General features: G+C 43.6%; 1 protein-coding gene across 3 annotated transcripts in view; it reads left to right on the plus strand.

Moving 5' to 3' along the window:
- The window catches only part of DDR2 (discoidin domain receptor tyrosine kinase 2), a 186,759-nt gene that overhangs the window by 97,789 nt on the left and 71,927 nt on the right, over positions 1 to 17,043 (plus strand). For all 3 annotated transcript variants that reach the window (XM_014583607.2, XM_006142246.3, XM_006142247.3), the window contains one exon: positions 13,473 to 13,581. In XM_014583607.2, coding sequence (XP_014439093.1) covers positions 13,473 to 13,581 — 109 coding nt within the window. The remainder of the gene's footprint in view (positions 1 to 13,472; positions 13,582 to 17,043) is intronic.

The raw sequence follows: 17,043 nt of genomic DNA on the forward strand, positions 1-17,043 counted from the left end.
TGTGTGCGTGTGCCCAAGATCCCAAGAGGAGAATGAAACAGAAGGGATTGCAGCGTGGCCATCCTCTCTAGGGGCTGATTTCTTGCTTTCTGTCTCTCTTTCTAGTGAGTGCACGCGCCCTATAGCAAAAACCTTTCCAATAAATAAATAAATAAATAAATAAAGCATTCCTGAACTGCAGTTAATGCTTTGTAGGAACCAGGCAAAAAGAGCTCAATCCTTCTATCTTTCTTCAAAACTTTGATAGACATAATTACTGAGAAGCCTTAGCCTGCAAAGATACTAAAACTTAGGAAAAAGTTACCCATACATCATTGCTGTCAAGCAAAAATTATTGGTGCATCTTCTACCAACTTCCTATTCTGATACAGGTACCACATATTATGGGGTTGAGGCTGAGGGGTGGACATGGTGTAAAAAAAGCACCTCCCTGACCTGAACCCTTCCCTTCCTCCAGCAAGCAATGCCTTGGAGCAGTGGAGTCTAATAGCCTGAGTGGGCAGGCAGGGAGAGAAGCCATGTTTGCTGAGTGAGAGCGCATTGACCCTTATCCATTCTCTATGTGGAGGATGACTTAATGGACACGTCCTTCACCCTGACGTGGCACCTACCAGCGTCAGATAACTATCTGCCTTATTCTGTTTGGGGGCTATAACAAAAAACCATAAACTGGATAGCTTACAAACAACAGAAATTTATTTCTTGCCACGTTGGAGGCTGGGAAGTCTGAGATCAGGTGCCAGCAGATATGATGTCTGGGAAGGGCTTCCTGATTTATAGACGGTGCCCTCCAGCTGTGTCCTCACACAGAGGAAGAGGTGAGGGACTCTCCCTGAGGTCTCTCTTATTGGGCACAAAACAAAGGCCCTACCCTCATGAATTTAGCATTTTGCAAAGTTCCCAGCTCCTAAGAGCCATCATGTTGAGAATGAGGATTTCAACAGAGGAATCTGGGACTGGTGGGGAACGCTAATGCCCAGCCCTTAGCACCGTCTGATAAAGCCTCTGGACATCTGCAGTCCATTTTACAGACCATGGTTTTGCTAAGGACTCTCCACGATGAGCTGAACAGCCGAGATCCTGCCTCAGGGACCTCTTGTGGGATCTGCCAGAGGCCCTGAAGATTTATCTTTTGTCTCTGGGGGAAGCATGGGGCGAGCCTGCTTGGCTCTGTCCTTTCCTCGCACTCCCCTTTCCCTTCCCTTCTGATGAGTGCTCGTTGTTCTGATCCACCTCCCAGGACCCAGAGGGAGACTGTGGCCTCAGAGCTGCAGAGACCTTTGGCTGGACTCTCCTGGCTCTCCCAGAGGTGAGAGGCCGCGGTTACTGCAGCCTCAGGCTTGGCACCAGTGCATCTCGGATGGATCCAGGACCCAGAACTCCAATCTCATTGCAGCCAGTGCCTCTCTGTCCCAGAGTGACCTTGCGGGCTCTCCTCTGACTGACTCTTAGCCGCCCCTGCCACTGCTGATTTCTGTTTCAGATCCGAGCCTGCGGGTTCCTGAGAGGGACGTGTGGGCTTCTCTCGCCATCGCGCTCAGGATGGCCTGGCAATGCTCCCCTCTGTGGTCTGGATGGGGATAGTGAGGAACACGGTCTGCCTGTTGTTTTTGCTTTGTGATATTTAAAGCAGCCCAAGCTCTCCTTACTGTAATACAGTATGTGCTTCAGGACAAGCCGATGGCTCCAGATAGGGGGCAGCTCTGTCCCGTAGTGAGTTCGGAGAGTGTTTGGAACTGTGTCATAGCCACAGTGGAGGGCAGCCTGGGCCCTCCTCCATTCTCATCTATCCCAACCGTCTTGATTGAAAAAAGAGGGAGCTGGGTCCATTTGGGGAGAGAATAGTTGCTCAGGCTGAAGGATGCGTAGTGGCAGAGCTAGGACTAGAACTCGGGGCCCAGGTCAGTTTATTATTATCTGGTAAAGCTTCGGCATGTATTCTCTTCCCTTGTTCAAAATCCTCTGAGGGCCTTAACCAAATGAGGAAAATTCATGTAAAGCTTAACGTACTGCCTAACATATAGTAGGAAAGGACTTCAAAGAGTTAACTGAATAATAGAATTAAAGTACAAATTTATTTTGGTGCGAAAAAGAAAAGAAAATTGAAATGCATGCAGTTTTTATAGCATGAATCTTCTATGAACTTTTTCCCTAACTTCTAATGTATGTATGCACTTTCCAGAGAGAGACAGAGAGACCCAGAGAGAGAGAATGAGAGAGAGGGAGAGGAAGAAAGCACCTTCCAATGGGATGTGGTCACTCTGTGATCCATTCTCCATTTCTCTAGCTCAACACGATCTGGGGCATGCATACATACATACATGCCCAGTTTTTCAAGCCACCAGGCCCATGATTCAAACTGAAGTTGGCCATGTGGGATCTGACTCTCTTAATCATTAAACCATGGGGCCCAGAGCTTCCATGAACATCTTGAAGAGCCCTCATAACTACTCCATAAATGTTTACCATTACTCTCATAAGCCCTGAGAGATGCAAAATATCCTTGCCTTGCAGGCATTTAGGGTCTGGTTATGATCATGATTTTCACACAAGGGAGTTGCTCTCTGCTAAGTTATGGGGCATTGATACAATCAGTCAAGGAAGAGAAGAGATAGATTATTATGGCCAGGAAGAAGTGTGACTAAGAAGGTAAGATCCTAATGGACAAAGCCTGTGTGCTTCTTCTCAACACTTGGCAGTGAGATGAGCAGGCCTGCAGTCATTCCTGAACCCTGCAGAAGCCTAAGGCCATCCATTCATCTGTGTAATATGTTCACTATCACCAGGAACATATTCCTTCACTACCCACAAGGAATCTAGAGAAGACCGGACCAAGTCCCTCCCTCTGGGAGCTCAACGCCTAGCCAGGGAGTAGGCATGCACACAGATATGCCACTGATCAATGCTACATGCCTCTACATGTATATCTCCAATGCAATCACCTGGCACAAAGGGCATATGGGATGAGTCAGAAAGGAGTTCTGAATAAGAAAAAGAATTTGAAGGAAAGTATGGATTTATCTGGTGAAATGGGGGCAACTCAAAAGCCATGAGCCCTTATCCAAAGGAGATTGTAAATGTGAGTCTTTCTGGCAGAGAGGTGGAGTTGGTGGGAGATGAGTCCTAGCCAAGAGCATTCTGAGACAGAGACTGAGAAATTTCCTGAACCCGCACTGGGTGGGCCCTTGATCTCAACACATGGCCCTGGCAATGCGGTGTCCTTGGATGGCCTAGGAAGTGAAGAGGTGCTGGCCTGACGGGGCGCCCTTCACACATTGAGAGTGAGTACCAGGCACTGGTGACTCAGGAGGAACTTCCTGAACGGAGATGGAGGCTGCAGATGTTCAATCACCTTAAACAAACGGATAATTCCTGTGCCGCTTAGCCCAGAGGCTGGCAATGAAAGTAACACAGAGGAAAACACAGCCAGCAGTGTGAAGAAAGCATGAAAGGGAAAGGGCTAGAGGCTAAGCCTCTCTTGGTCAATGACAATATTATTCTGGCAAGGGTTACAGGAGCTGCAGGTGCTGAGGGAATGACTAGCTTGGCAGAAAGGCTAGGGACCAGAATGCCAGACCCTTGGTCCTAACGCAACAGTTGAGTGAGATTTTCAGGCTCTGGGATTGGAACAGGAGCTCCCAGACCATATTTGTCCAATGTAGCGGGGCCCCTGAGCTTTCGCTTTTAGTGACTCCATGCCCCTGGGCCAAAAGAGGTACCATACCCCATTTTCCACTTTCTTCTCAGAGTCTTCAGCTGCCAAGACTTAGAGGGGAGGGAGAACAAGCTGGTTGGTTCTGAATTCAACACTGTCTCTTTTTCTCTCAACCTTTCCAATCTTGAAGGTCTTCCTAAGCCTTTCGCCTCTTTCATTGGCCAGGACATAAACTTTGCAATTTTACATGATTCTCTGTTTCATATTTTTCCCTCTTGGTCTTTCCTAAAGTCTAGTGTTCATCTTGGCCCACTCACATGCGTCCTGGTCTATTGCAACATCCCTGCAACCACTGCTTAGCATAAACTTGTTTGCCTCCTATCGTGTTTGTTTTCCCAAATGTTCACAACTGCCAGTCCTGTAAATCTCCTGAGAACGAAGACTGATGCTTTTTTGTGGTGTTATTGTTTCTAGGTGACTCAGCCTGGGCTAGGCTCACAACAGATATCCAATATAGAATTGTCACCCTGACTGCTGATTGGCTTTAGTTTTCTCTTCCTATGTACCATTTTATTCATAATATCATTTTTTCCAAAAAAAAAAGTTTAAGACAGAGTTTCACTGTGTCACTGTTCTCCGGCTCATCTCCCTGAGTAGGTTGGGCCACAGGTGCATGCTACCATGTCCAGCTCTTGTTCAGACAAATTATGTTGCTCTGCTGTCTGAGCCATCCTCAGGCACGTGATCCTCCTGCCTCGGCCTCCTCATCTCACTGGGTCTTAGCACATGCCACTGCACCTCGCCTTTGGGTTAGACCAAGACTTGAAGTCAGGCCTGCCATGTGATCCCAGCCTATGGAGCACAGTGGCTTAGTAGCGTGAGTCACTGTGACTGGGCCCATAATACTTCTACTATTAACTGAAAGTTAATGAACACTTGCTATCTCCCAGGAACTGAGCTGCGAGTCCTTTATACACATCATCCCACTGAATTTTAACAGAGACACAATTTTCTACTTTTACGCATGTTTTGTACTTCCTAGGTATATAGAAAAGCATTTCTCAACTCAGACACTAATTGGTATCTGGCCATTTTAAAAGTACCTGGCCCATAACATTGCTAAAGGTAGAAATGTTAACTGCAGGATATGGTTGTGAAGGCCTAGGAGGTAAAACTCTCTGCTTCCTTTCACCGATGGTCTCAGTGAAGGTGTCCTTTCTCTCGTGGCAAAAGCACTGGGGCAAGCCCTGATTATGTGGGTCCTGCATATGTGGAGGGACAGTCACTTAGACTGCTCTGCTGGAAGGACAGACCCTGCTGGCTCTGGCCTAGCGGGTCCCAGTGTCTGTCCTGGAAGAGCCTTCTACAGAGATACTTGGTTTGCTGGCATTGCACACAATCTCTTCTGGGTTCCAGCAGTTTTCTTATGACTGGATGAGATACAATTCATTCACGTCTCAGGGATGCTCTAAGCCCATGCTGATTTTTCCTGGGCAAAAAGTAAACACCCTGCAGAGCCATGTGTTCTTAAGAGGCAGCTCAGCCATAGACCCCCAAGAACAGGGCGGTCCTGATGGAAACTGCACAACCAAAACAAGCTCTTGGCCCTTGTGGCCTTGGGCGGCAGGGTTGGAAGGGCATTGGGTGTGTGCACTCTCATATGTGGCGTAGAATGGAACTGGATCAAACAAACAGTGTGATCACATCGCTGTCCTCACAGATGTGGCCACCACCCAGTCCTCCTCAACCCTAGGCTGATTTCCACCGTGCTGGTCCATAGTTAGCACATGGATCTTTCATGACTGCTAGAGTCCAAGCCACTTTCTCCAGGCGTGGCGTTGATCACAGGATGCACTCAGCCAAGTTCAGTGTGCTGGTCAAAGGCAAAGAGTGTTTGTTGTTCTTGCCTATTTTATTAACATTTAAATGACCTGTCAATCAACTCACAGGTATTCCCTGAACACCTACTATCTAGGTAAGCCAAACAAAATTAAGGCTATAACTGGAGGAGCCAAGCTTTATGCTGCTAACTTGCGAATTTATTGAGGAGTGGCCATAAGGTGGTGGAGCAGTAAAACGTGACACTTTGTGAGACTGACCCACATGGGAAGGTTCTGGGTTTGTGTCCAGAGACCTCCCTGAGTACACCAGGCATGTATGTGTCCATGATCCAGGGTGACTGAAGCTGGAGATAGATCACAGAGTCACCACCCTGGTAGGGGTGCTGTCTGTCTGTCTGTCTCATGGAATGCATAAATAAGTAAACCGAAGACAAAAGCATCAAGAAGAATGCCAGGCACAGTAAAAACAAAAGATGGAAACACAAATCAATGCCCACATGTAGGAGCCCGGCGCTGTTCTAAGCCTCTCTTATGAGTCAACGCATTTTATCCTCATGAGATTCCTTCACTGTACACATGAGGAAACATGTGGCTCTGGTGTGTGGCCAGGTCCACACAGTGGGTGAGAGGTAGGGGCAGGACTCAAATCCAGTAGGTCTGACTGCCAACAAAGGGACTCAGAAGGAGCAGCAGGGAGCAGGAGGCAGAGCACTGAGTACGGGGGCCCAGGGATCAGAGGAAGCAGAGGGAATTGGCAGGGACTCTTCACCAGGCCACCACTGAGGACTTAAAGGACAGACATCTATCCTTTGACACTGGCTGTCTTCAAACGCACTCCTGGGATTAAGGAGAGTGATTTAGCCCGTTTGCCATTACTTCCCATTCGGCCATAGGCCCAGACCTCATTCTAGGCCCTGAAGCAATGGATAGATTGGTGATGAGTTCAAACTATACAACACTCAAAAACCAATACCTAAGTTTGTGGGGTGCTGTGTCTCAGTCCAGGAAATTGTTCTAGTTATTTCTTGCTTATATAATACATCTTCTCAAAAAACATCTTCTCAAAACTCACTAGCAGGTCCAGGTGATGGTGCAGTAGTAGTAACAGAACTAGAGAAGGTTCTAGGTTCACATCTTGGGATCTCCATGAACAATGCGGGCACACATGTGCCCATGATCCGGGTCAGGTGAGACTGGGTGGGGGATGGTATATGACCCTCTCACTCTGTCTCTCCTGGAAGAAATATACTCCCTCTCATGAAAGACATAGGTTAACAAAATTTAGAAATACAGGTAACTTTAAACAACAACAACAATCACTATTATGATCATCTCTTCTCTCCTGAGGTGGCTGAGCTCGGCAGTGTGGGTTTGCATTCTGGGATCTCCTTGAGCGTGTCAGGCATGAACGTATATCCCATAATCCAGGCTGGCTGATGGGGGTGGATCATGGCATGGAGATGCCTGTCTCGTTGTTTCTCTTCTCTGTCTCTCTCTCTTTCTCTCATGGAAGACATAAATAAGTGAACTTGAAAAGAGAGAGAAAAGGAAAATAGGTGTTTGGCATCCAGTTGTGTGACTGCACTGGGTCCTGGAAGGGGGTGTCTTCTGTGGCAGTAATTTCACTCAGCATCCTCTCTTCTACTGAGAAGGAGAGTGTGAGCATGTGATAGCTATCTGGCTCCTCGCCCCCTTCATCTCTTTTACAGACTGTCTCCATTTTGTAGATGAAAAGACAGAGGTGGAGGGAAGGAAAATGCCCTTCTACGAAGACAGTAACGGAGCTTGCTATACACAGAGCGATGTAGTGAGGGTCTTCCCGGGACACCTGGAGCTCATCCCTGTGCTCTCACATTTGTGGGTTGGGCCATTCTAGGCTTCTGGTTCTCTGTAGAGGGCCTGCATTTTGAGAAACATGAGGTTGAGGCTCCCAGAGGAAAATTGGGAGAGAGGAAGATTTCAACAAGTCCTTGCAATCCAGATAAAACAAGAGAATGGGATGACTCTGTTTTGTGTGCATGGGGTGTGGAGGGGGCTATTTCTTGCCAAAACCAGGCACAGTTTTGCATATTTGTTTGCTGAATATGACATACTCCAAAGATTGCTCTTCATACTTGTTGAATCTTAGATGAAAATGACTCAGCAGAGAGAAATACAAGTTTTGAATGCCCTGAATGGCTCCAGAATTTAAATATGTAAGTTTATTCTTCTCATGAAAGCCTAATTTTGAACACATATAAATGCAAGTACCACACACACAGTATGTCTGCTCCAACTTGATCCAGGTCCCTTTGTCCCATTTCCTCTGCACCCTCCAGTCTTTCTGGGACCCCTCCTTTTCCGGCAGGGAAAGGCCTATCTGTGTTGGCAGAGGGGCCCGGGCTCTAAGCCACAGTGGATTTTCTGGGAGGGCCAGCACTTCCTCTCTGGTGCCCATCACAGACTCAGTGTTATCCTGAAGAAAATCTGTGAACTTTTATCCTTCAGCAAAGTCAAGGTCATCACAGGTTGTCCCCAGCTTTTGCATCTGGGAAGATGGACTCTTGGGGAAGTATGACCACCTGCCAAATCAGACAGGCCCTGCTTGGTATATTTTCCATATTACTGAAAAGTTAGGTATAAACTGCATTTTGACAAATTGAATCATATTGTGAAAGTACTGAAAGGATTTGATATTCAAAGACACCCAGCACTGACTCCTTTTGCGAAATGAAGAGTTATTTTGTAAGGTGGCTATTCGCTCAGTGATTTATGAGTTTGGTAAGTAGATGGAACATTTTTGTATATGGAATGTTATTATAAATATACTGTGTGGGCTTTGTTATTCCACGTTACCCAGCACTGAATCCTTTTGCAGAGAACTCTTCCGTAATATGGATTAACATTTCACAATTCATGAGTTTGCTAAGTTCAGACATTTCTTAGAGGGAGATATACCTCTAATTCTGCTTCAGAGCAAAAGAATATTTTTTTTTTGCTCATATTTAGACTTGGGTGGAAAAGAAAGCTCTACCATCTGTGAGTGAGCTCTACCATTCTTAAAGGTCATGGGAAGCACAGAGGTACTCCAGCTTTACATTTTGTTGAGGAAAAAGCACCCAAGTGTGACACGTGTGTCCAAAATGACACGTATGATGAAAATGACACGTGTCCAAAACAACACGTGTGTCGGAAATGACACACATGACAAAAATGACACGTGTGTCAAAATGACACGTGTGATGGAAATGACACATGTGTCCCAAATGACACGTATGACCAAAATGACATGTGTGTCCAAAATGACACGTGTGTTGAAAATGACATGTATGATGAAAATGCCACATGTGTTGAAAATGGCATGTATGATGAAATGACACGTGTGTCAAAAATATCACGTATGACGAAAATGACACTTATATCCAAAATGACACGTATGACGAGTATTGCCTGCCTTGTTTACTTTCCTTATTATCACAGTGTGAAAATGATGGGGCACTTTTTTTTCCAAATAAATGTAGTTGGCTCTTATAGCTACATTTTTGAAGGTGTTTCTCTTTACATATATATCATGTAAATATATATTTTTTATCATATAGCAAATTCAGCAAAGCAGAAAAAAATAATCATTGGTTTTGGATGTTCACAGCTTGAACTCAACAACAGTTGTGAAGGGAAATTAGACAGCCTCTTTTGAGCACCAAGGGTTCTTGCTCAATTAAAAGCCATTTTTGAGTATATATTTTGTGTAAGACAAGAAGTATTACTTTGCCAGTACAAGAACAGGCATTTTGAAACTAACGATGAAATGGGTCATTTTCTAACGAGGGTACAGAACATCTAATAGAGGTCAGTTTAGCCTGTGTTTTGGTGAAGAAAAGGAAGGGAAAAGGTGAAAGAGAGTCTTTGTACAGGGAACCACTGGGGAAAGTTATGGAGGGGAAACATTTATGGTCAATAACCATGAGGTTTGTGCCAGGAGAGAAAATTGAAGAATTCTTCCGCAAAAGACTGGGAAGTGAGGAGGTTGCCCGTGGCAGTCCTGGGTTATAGGTTCCTGAATGGCTGCTCACAAGAAGGTTAGGTCTTTGTGGAAAGACTTCCTGGATGTTCGTTCTAAGCTGTTGCTAGACTATGGCCAAGACCAATGTCTCCAAGACCTGCCGATATGTTTCTCTTTCTAGGTGCATTTGTTTGGGCACTCACTTTTGGAAACACAATGCTCCCATTGGTGGAAGTGGCTAGGCACACTGCGACCTATATCTTACCCCTTCCATGTAAGACAAGAAGTATTACTTTGCCAGTACAAGAACAGGCATTTTGAAACTAACGATGAAATGGGTCATTTTCTAACGAGGGTACAGAACATCTAATAGAGGTCAGTTTAGCCTGTGTTTTGGTGAAGAAAAGGAAGGGGAAAAGGTGAAAGAGAGTCTTTGTACAGGGAACCACTGGGGAAAGTTATGGAGGGGAAACATTTATGGTCAATAACCATGAGATTTGTGCCAGGAGAGAAAATTGAAGAATTCTTCCGCAAAAGACTGCTGGAAAGTGAGGAGGTTGCCCATGGCAGTCCTGGGTTATAGCTTCCTGAAATGGCTGCTCACAAGATGTTCAGGTCTTTGTGGAAAGACTTCCTGGATGTTCGTTCTAAGCTGTTGCTAGACTATGGCCAAGACCAATGTCTCCAAGACCTGCCGATATGTTTCTCTTTCTAGGTGCATTTGTTTGGGCACTCACTTTTGGAAACACAATGCTCCCATTGGTGGAAGTGGCTAGGCACACTGCGACCTATATCTTACCCCTTCCAACTCAGTGCCCTGAAACCAGGCTTAGAGCCCTCTGTGGTCTGTGAGTTATCCAAGTCCTTCCCCCACCATGGGGCCACTTCAGTCTCCTGTGTTAATTTGCTTTGGCTTCATCTTCTTCAGGCAAAATTATCTGAATACCTAACTCTTCTTTACCACTTTGAGTAGGTCCGCATTCTGTTGTTTAGAAATTATCTCAGAAGCTCCCATTCCCTAAAAGAGTGTCTCATCTGTGCCAAACTTTTACTTACTCCATTTCCATTATTGTCCATTAAAATCTTACTTGTTGAGCCAGGCTGTGGTGGAGTGGTGAAGGCAGTGGGACCCCACGTGGCCAACTGCATGGCTCTAGTCCTGGACCTGGAATCTTGAGAAACATGCCAGGTGTGTGTGTTTATGTACCTAAAATCCAGAGAGGAGTGAGAAATGGAGGAGAAGGCATTGCATAGTGAGGTGGTGCTTACTTACTTTCTTCCTTTTCTTTCTTTTGAGAGGTTTTTTTCTATAGAGCGCTTGCTCTCGCCAGAAAGACAGAAAGAGACAGAGAGACCGAAAGTGAGAAATCAGCCCCCAGGGGGGCTGGCTACACCACAATCCTTTTCTCCTCCATTCTCCTCTCGGGATCTTGGACACATGCACTGACGTGCGTTTAAGCTACCGGGTCTGGGACTCAAATCGCGGTTGACTACATGGGAGTCCAGTGACATAGCCGTTATACCAACTGCTGGTCCTGAGGGGGGTACTTTCTTACATTTCCTCTCTTTCTCTCTGACAAGTGTACGGGCTCTCTGATAAAATTTAAAAACAGAGGCCACAGGTGGCATAGTGGTTAAGAAGCTGGCTGACTGAGGTTCAAGTCCCAGGCCTAGAGGCTTGAAAATTCTGCCAGGAGCATGTACATGCATGCCCAAAATCCTGAAAGGAGAATGGAGGAGAAGGGGTTGCAGTGGGTCCAACCCCAGTGGGGAGTAATTTCCCAATTTTCCTCTCTCTTATCTCTAGCCAGCAAGCACACACATACCATTACACAAAAACGTAAATAAACAAACAAAACAAAAAACCTGAAAATAAATCTTATTCATTCTTCAAGAAACTGATCAGATGCTGATTCTCCACAAATCCTTCCTAATCACTCCAGCTTCAAGGGATTTCTCCTCCCTTCACAAGTTTTTGTTGCATACTCTTCCTAATGGTGGATCCAAAGTTTGGTTATTTGTTAGTGTTATTCACTTTGAGGGAGCTTATTTTCTAATAACCTTATTATTATTTTTTTTTCAGAGAGAGATTTTTTCTATAGGGCATATGTGCTTGCCAGAGAGACAGAGACAGAAAGTGAGAAATCCCCTCCAGGGGCAATGGCCATGCCACAATCCCTTCTCCTCCATTCTCCCCGCAGAATCTTGGGCACGCACACACAAGCACCCAGCATGAGTTTTAAGTCACTGGGTCTGGGACTCAAACCATGGTTGACTACATGGGTGTCCAGCAACATAACCATTATGCCATCTGGGGGGTCCCTCTAGTAAAACTCTATTCTAGAACAGTTTAATATTTATAGAATCAGTATAAAGGCAGTAAACAGAACTCCTACATATGCCACATCCAGTTTCCCCATTATGAAATCTTACGTTAGTACACTACACTTGTTCACATGAGTATACTGATATTGACACTTTATTCTGATTTCCTCAGTCCTCCCCTAAGGTCTCCCTCCCCACCCCAGGATCCCATCCAGACTCTCACATTACGTTTAGTCATCACGTCTCCTTAGACTCCCTGAGCTGTCACAGTTTCTCAGACTTTCTTGTTTCTGATGACCTTGACAGTTTGGAGGATTACTCATCAGGAATTTTGTAGACTGTCCTTCAGTTGGGATTTGTGATGTTTCTGTCATGATGAGACTTTGGGAGGAAGGCAACATGCCACTCCCATCACATCATATAGAGGGCACATATCATTGATATGCGTTGTCAGTATAGATGTTGGCTTGATCACTTGGCTCCACGTAATCTTTGTCAGATTTCTCCACTGCAAACATACTCCTTTTCTTTTTTCAACTACATACTGTCCTCTCTGAACAAAGTAACTATGTACAACTTACACCTAGGAGTTGGGGAAGGAGTTGTGTTCCACCTCCTTAAGAGCAAATGAATACATAAATTATTTAGAATTCCATTGTGTGGGAAATGTGTCTGTGTTCCCCTATTTGTTTACTCGGTTGTTTGTTTACGTCAGAATCAGCATGGTCTCATGGTATTTACTTTATTTATTCTGTTGCCCACATAGTTCTGGCTTTGGCTAATAGGAGCTCTTTCAGTTGGCTCCTGGGTCACTTTGACATGCCTCCCTCATTTGGGGTATACATTTTCTCAATTTCTGCCACTAAAAGACACTACGGTTTCATCTTGTATATTTTCTGCTCAGTCCTAGCATCAGTCTTTTCCCCTAGAATCCTGATTTGTTTTTTCTTAAATTGGAAAAAGGTATGAGAAATCATGACCTGGATACTGTCTTTGCTCACTACTGGGACTTCATTTCTTCTTGGTCCTCTTGGCTGATAGAGCAAGGAGGTCTGTGTGTATACTAGTCCATGCACGTGACTCCTCATGCACCTACCTAGAATGTTCCCATGTTGACTATCCACATCTATATTGAGTTCATACTGATATCTCCAAATAGAATCCATTATTACAAAGATTATTCTGGCAAAACTTAAAAATACAGAATCCTAGCTATCACTACAGAGCTAATGAATCATGATAAATATTAAACTTACAGATTTTAAAAGGCAAACACATTACAATTATTGAGTGTTATTCTTGGTCTAATATTGAAATAAATATCAAAATGATGAAAGTATGATTGGCATCATAAATAGAAGTTTCATGTCACCACTGTTTAATGCTGGGTAAGTGTTTATCTTAGTAGAACTTTGTTACTTGACTATAGTTATGCTACTTTTAATTCTAAGATGTACAATTTAATACAGTTCAAAATTCTTATATTAAGGATTATTGGATATATTGTTAAACTTCCAAATTTTGTGATCTGAAGTCCTAAATGTAGAAATAAACCCTGCAAGGACACAAAGTTAACTGTGAACATTGTGTTAATTCACATGGGTGGTCTTTGTCTCACTCACGTCTTCTATTTCTCTTTCTGTCTTCTCATGTTATTGGTGGGCTGCAGACTCCAGTTCCAACAGCATCTACTGAGATGATCCAGATCCCCAGAATGTCCTTGGTGCTGCTGCTGTTGCTGCCTATCTTGAGTTCTACAAAAGCTCAGGTTAATCCAGGTAACACGCCTTTATTCAATGACACACCAGAAGACCAAATGAGCCCTCAAGCCCCTCAGTGTTCACCTTGGCGAAAGCCCTGCAAATGGGGGGCTAAAAGTTGTTTTTCTTTTCTACCATGGTGAAACATGGCCAAACCAGGAACATAAACAAATATAATGTTTCTGCACATATAATATGTTGAATATTGTGAAAGGGTTTCCAATACAGAATAAGATAGCAGATGAGGCTTTTTTTGTTGTTTGTTTGTTTTGTTTTTAATGGGAGGTATAAGAAGCAATCATTTGCTTTCATCTCTTCTGGGAAAAACAGGAGACAGATTTTAGATGCCTGGGAGAACTTTTACAGGTAGGTATACCAGTTGTATACCAGTTGTTTGTGGCTGGCTGAGGCCTAGATTTGATTTCGGTCATGTTATGTTTTGGTGATCTGCTCCTGTGAAATCCCGGACATGCTATTTTTCCTAGCAGGTATGAACATGCTCAAAACGAATGTATTAGAGGAATCTTTGAAGCCAAAATTTGCTTGTGTTTTATATTACATGTATTTTTAAAACTTTACATTGAAGTATATAGCTGTATCATTTATTTATTATATAATAATTCTGCTTAGCAATATATCTTATCATTAGGTGCTTTAAAACAAGCATTTATTTTGGTATGAGCATGTAGACTGATGGTTTAGGCCAGGCTTGTTTGGACTATTCTCTGTCTGTCTCAGGTCACTTGCATATCTGGGTGTCAGCTGCTTCTTTGCTCATGTAGGATGGCCTTGGCTCTCATGGCTCGGGCTACTAGGCATTACTCTGTTTCATCTTCCAGCAGACTAGCCTGGGTCTGTTTTCATGGAAACTGAACAGGGATAAGAGCATAAGTAGAAATGCGTAAGCATTGTTTTATCTTTTTAAAAAATTTACTATAATGCATGTGTGCTTGCAAGAGAGAGACAAAGAGAGGAAGAGAGAGAATGTGAGAAAGCCCTCCCTCGGGGACAGCTACACCACAATTCCTTCTCCTCCATTCTCCTCTCGGGATCTTGGGCATGCACGCACACGTGCCTGGCGTGAGTTTTAAGCCACCGGGTCCGGGACGCGAACCACGGTCGACTACGTGGGAGTCCAGCGACATAGCCATTACGCTAACTGCTGGTTCCCAGTATTGTTTTATCTTTTTAAAAAATTTACTATAATGCATGTGTGCTTGCAAGAGAGAGGCAAAGAGGGGAAGAGAGAGAATGTGAGAAAGCCCTCCCTCGGGGACAGCTACACCACAATTCCTTCTCCTCCATTCTCCTCTTGGGGTTTTGGACATGCTTGCACATGCCACTGTTGAGTTTTCAAGCTGCTATATCCAGAACTCAAATCTCGTGGTTGCCATGTGAGATCCAGCTCCTTTAACCACCATATCATCAACTGGCTCTGTGTGAGCACTTTTCAAGTCACTACTAGAATCATGTTTGTTATAATCTCATTGGCCAAAGCAAGTCACATGCCTAAACACAGCATCAGGGCAGAGAGCTTAAAAAATTACATGGTAAAAGTCTGAATACAAGAATGGGAGAAGAATTGCAGTCATCATCATCATCATCATCATTATTATGTTACTACTAGTATATGGAAAAGTGTACATACTTTAAGAATTTGATTTAACGAACTTTACAAACTGAACAAGTCCATGTAAATAGTACCCAGATCGAGAAACAGAACTTCCCCAGCACTTCAGAACCCTCCTTATGTCCCCTTCCAGTCATTTCTCCCCACCTTGTCCCGGAGGTAACCATAACCTTGCTTCTAACAACACAGGTTAGTTTTGCTTGTTTATGTACTTACATAAATGGGGTCAGATGATGCATAATCCTCTTTGTGTCTGGCTTCTTTCACTCAGCATTCGTTTATGATATTCGTCTTATCATTGAATGCAGTTGTTAACTGTTTACTAGCGTTATTGTATGATACTACTTGGTTTGAATATTTTATTTAGCCATTCTACTGTGGATGGGAATTTATATAGTTTCCAGTTTAGTTCATATTCTTGCATGGAACTTTGGTAAAAGATATACAAAGGGACTTCATAAAGCTCATGGAGGGCCAGCCTGTGGCCTGTGGCCTGGTGATTAAGGCAACTGGATCCCACATGGTCAACTGCACTGTTTAAGTGCTGGACCTGGTGGCTTGGAAAACACACCAGACACATATGTGTATGTGCCCCAAACCCCAAACAGAGAAACAGAAGAGAAGGTATTGAGGTGTGACCATCCCCCATGGGGTGGTGCTTTCTCACTTTCTCTCTTTCTCTCTGGTAAGTGCACATGACTGCTAGCAAATTTTTTTTTAAGTTCATGGAAAATGGAATTAAAGTATAAGTTTATGTTAGTGCAAAAATTTTGGAATTCATGGGTAGTGTTTCTGTAGTAGACACTTCCTATGAAATATTTGAAGACTCCTGGTATATACCCAGTTCTCATGAGTATGTACCTAGGTGTGGAATTTCTGGGTTATGAGTTGCATGTGAGCTACATTCTACACAATGAAAAGAGTCTTTCAAAGTGAATTTATCAACTTTGAATTCCACAGCAACAAGTAAATATTCCAGTTGTTCCAAATAATGAATATTGGGATTCATTATTATTATACATTCAATATTTCTTTTTTCTTTTCTTTTTAAAAATTAATTAATTAATTAATTTTTTTATTTTAAAAATTTTTTAATACATTCAATCACATTATTTAGCTTACAAGGTGATCATTTCAATATGTGAACATTTCTCCCTGGCCCAGTTGATCAAAATATAACAATACTACCTCCCTATCTCAACAATGCTGTCTCCTTATCCCTCCTCCAAATGCTTTTCCCCAGGCCTCACTCCTCCACACACACCACATCTGGCATTCACACCCATCTCTTGTACATCCTTTAGCCCATCCGTTTCAGTTATAGAGTGCAGACACTTGGTATATATTAAGTGGGGACATACAGTGTCTCTCCTTCATAGCCTGGCTTACTTAACTCAGCAGTAAATCTTCCATGTTTTTCCATTTTCTGTCAAAAGCCAGGTTTTTTTTTATGGCTGAATAGTATTCCATAGAATATATGTGCCACAGTTTTTCAATCCATTCATCCATATGAGGGGGCATTTGGGTTGGTTCCATGTCTTAGCAATCGTGAAAAGTGCTGCAATAAACATTGATGTGCAAGCACTTTTCCAATGAAGAATTCTTCTGGCCTTTGGGTAGATGCCAAGGAATGGGATTGCTGGATCATATATGTTAGCTCTATTTGTAGACTTTTGAGGAATCTCCAAATTGTTCTCCACAGTGGTTGGACTAATTTACATTCCCACCAGCAGTGTAAGAGAATTCCTCTTCCACCACACCCCTGCCAACATTTATCATTTTTTTTTTTTAATCTTAGACATTCTGACTGGGGTTAGGTGGTATCTCATTGTTGTTTTGATCTGCATTTC

Source organism: Tupaia chinensis, unplaced genomic scaffold (assembly GCF_000334495.1).
Source record: "Tupaia chinensis unplaced genomic scaffold, TupChi_1.0 Scaffold000070_1, whole genome shotgun sequence".
Lineage (NCBI taxonomy): Eukaryota > Metazoa > Chordata > Mammalia > Scandentia > Tupaiidae > Tupaia > Tupaia belangeri.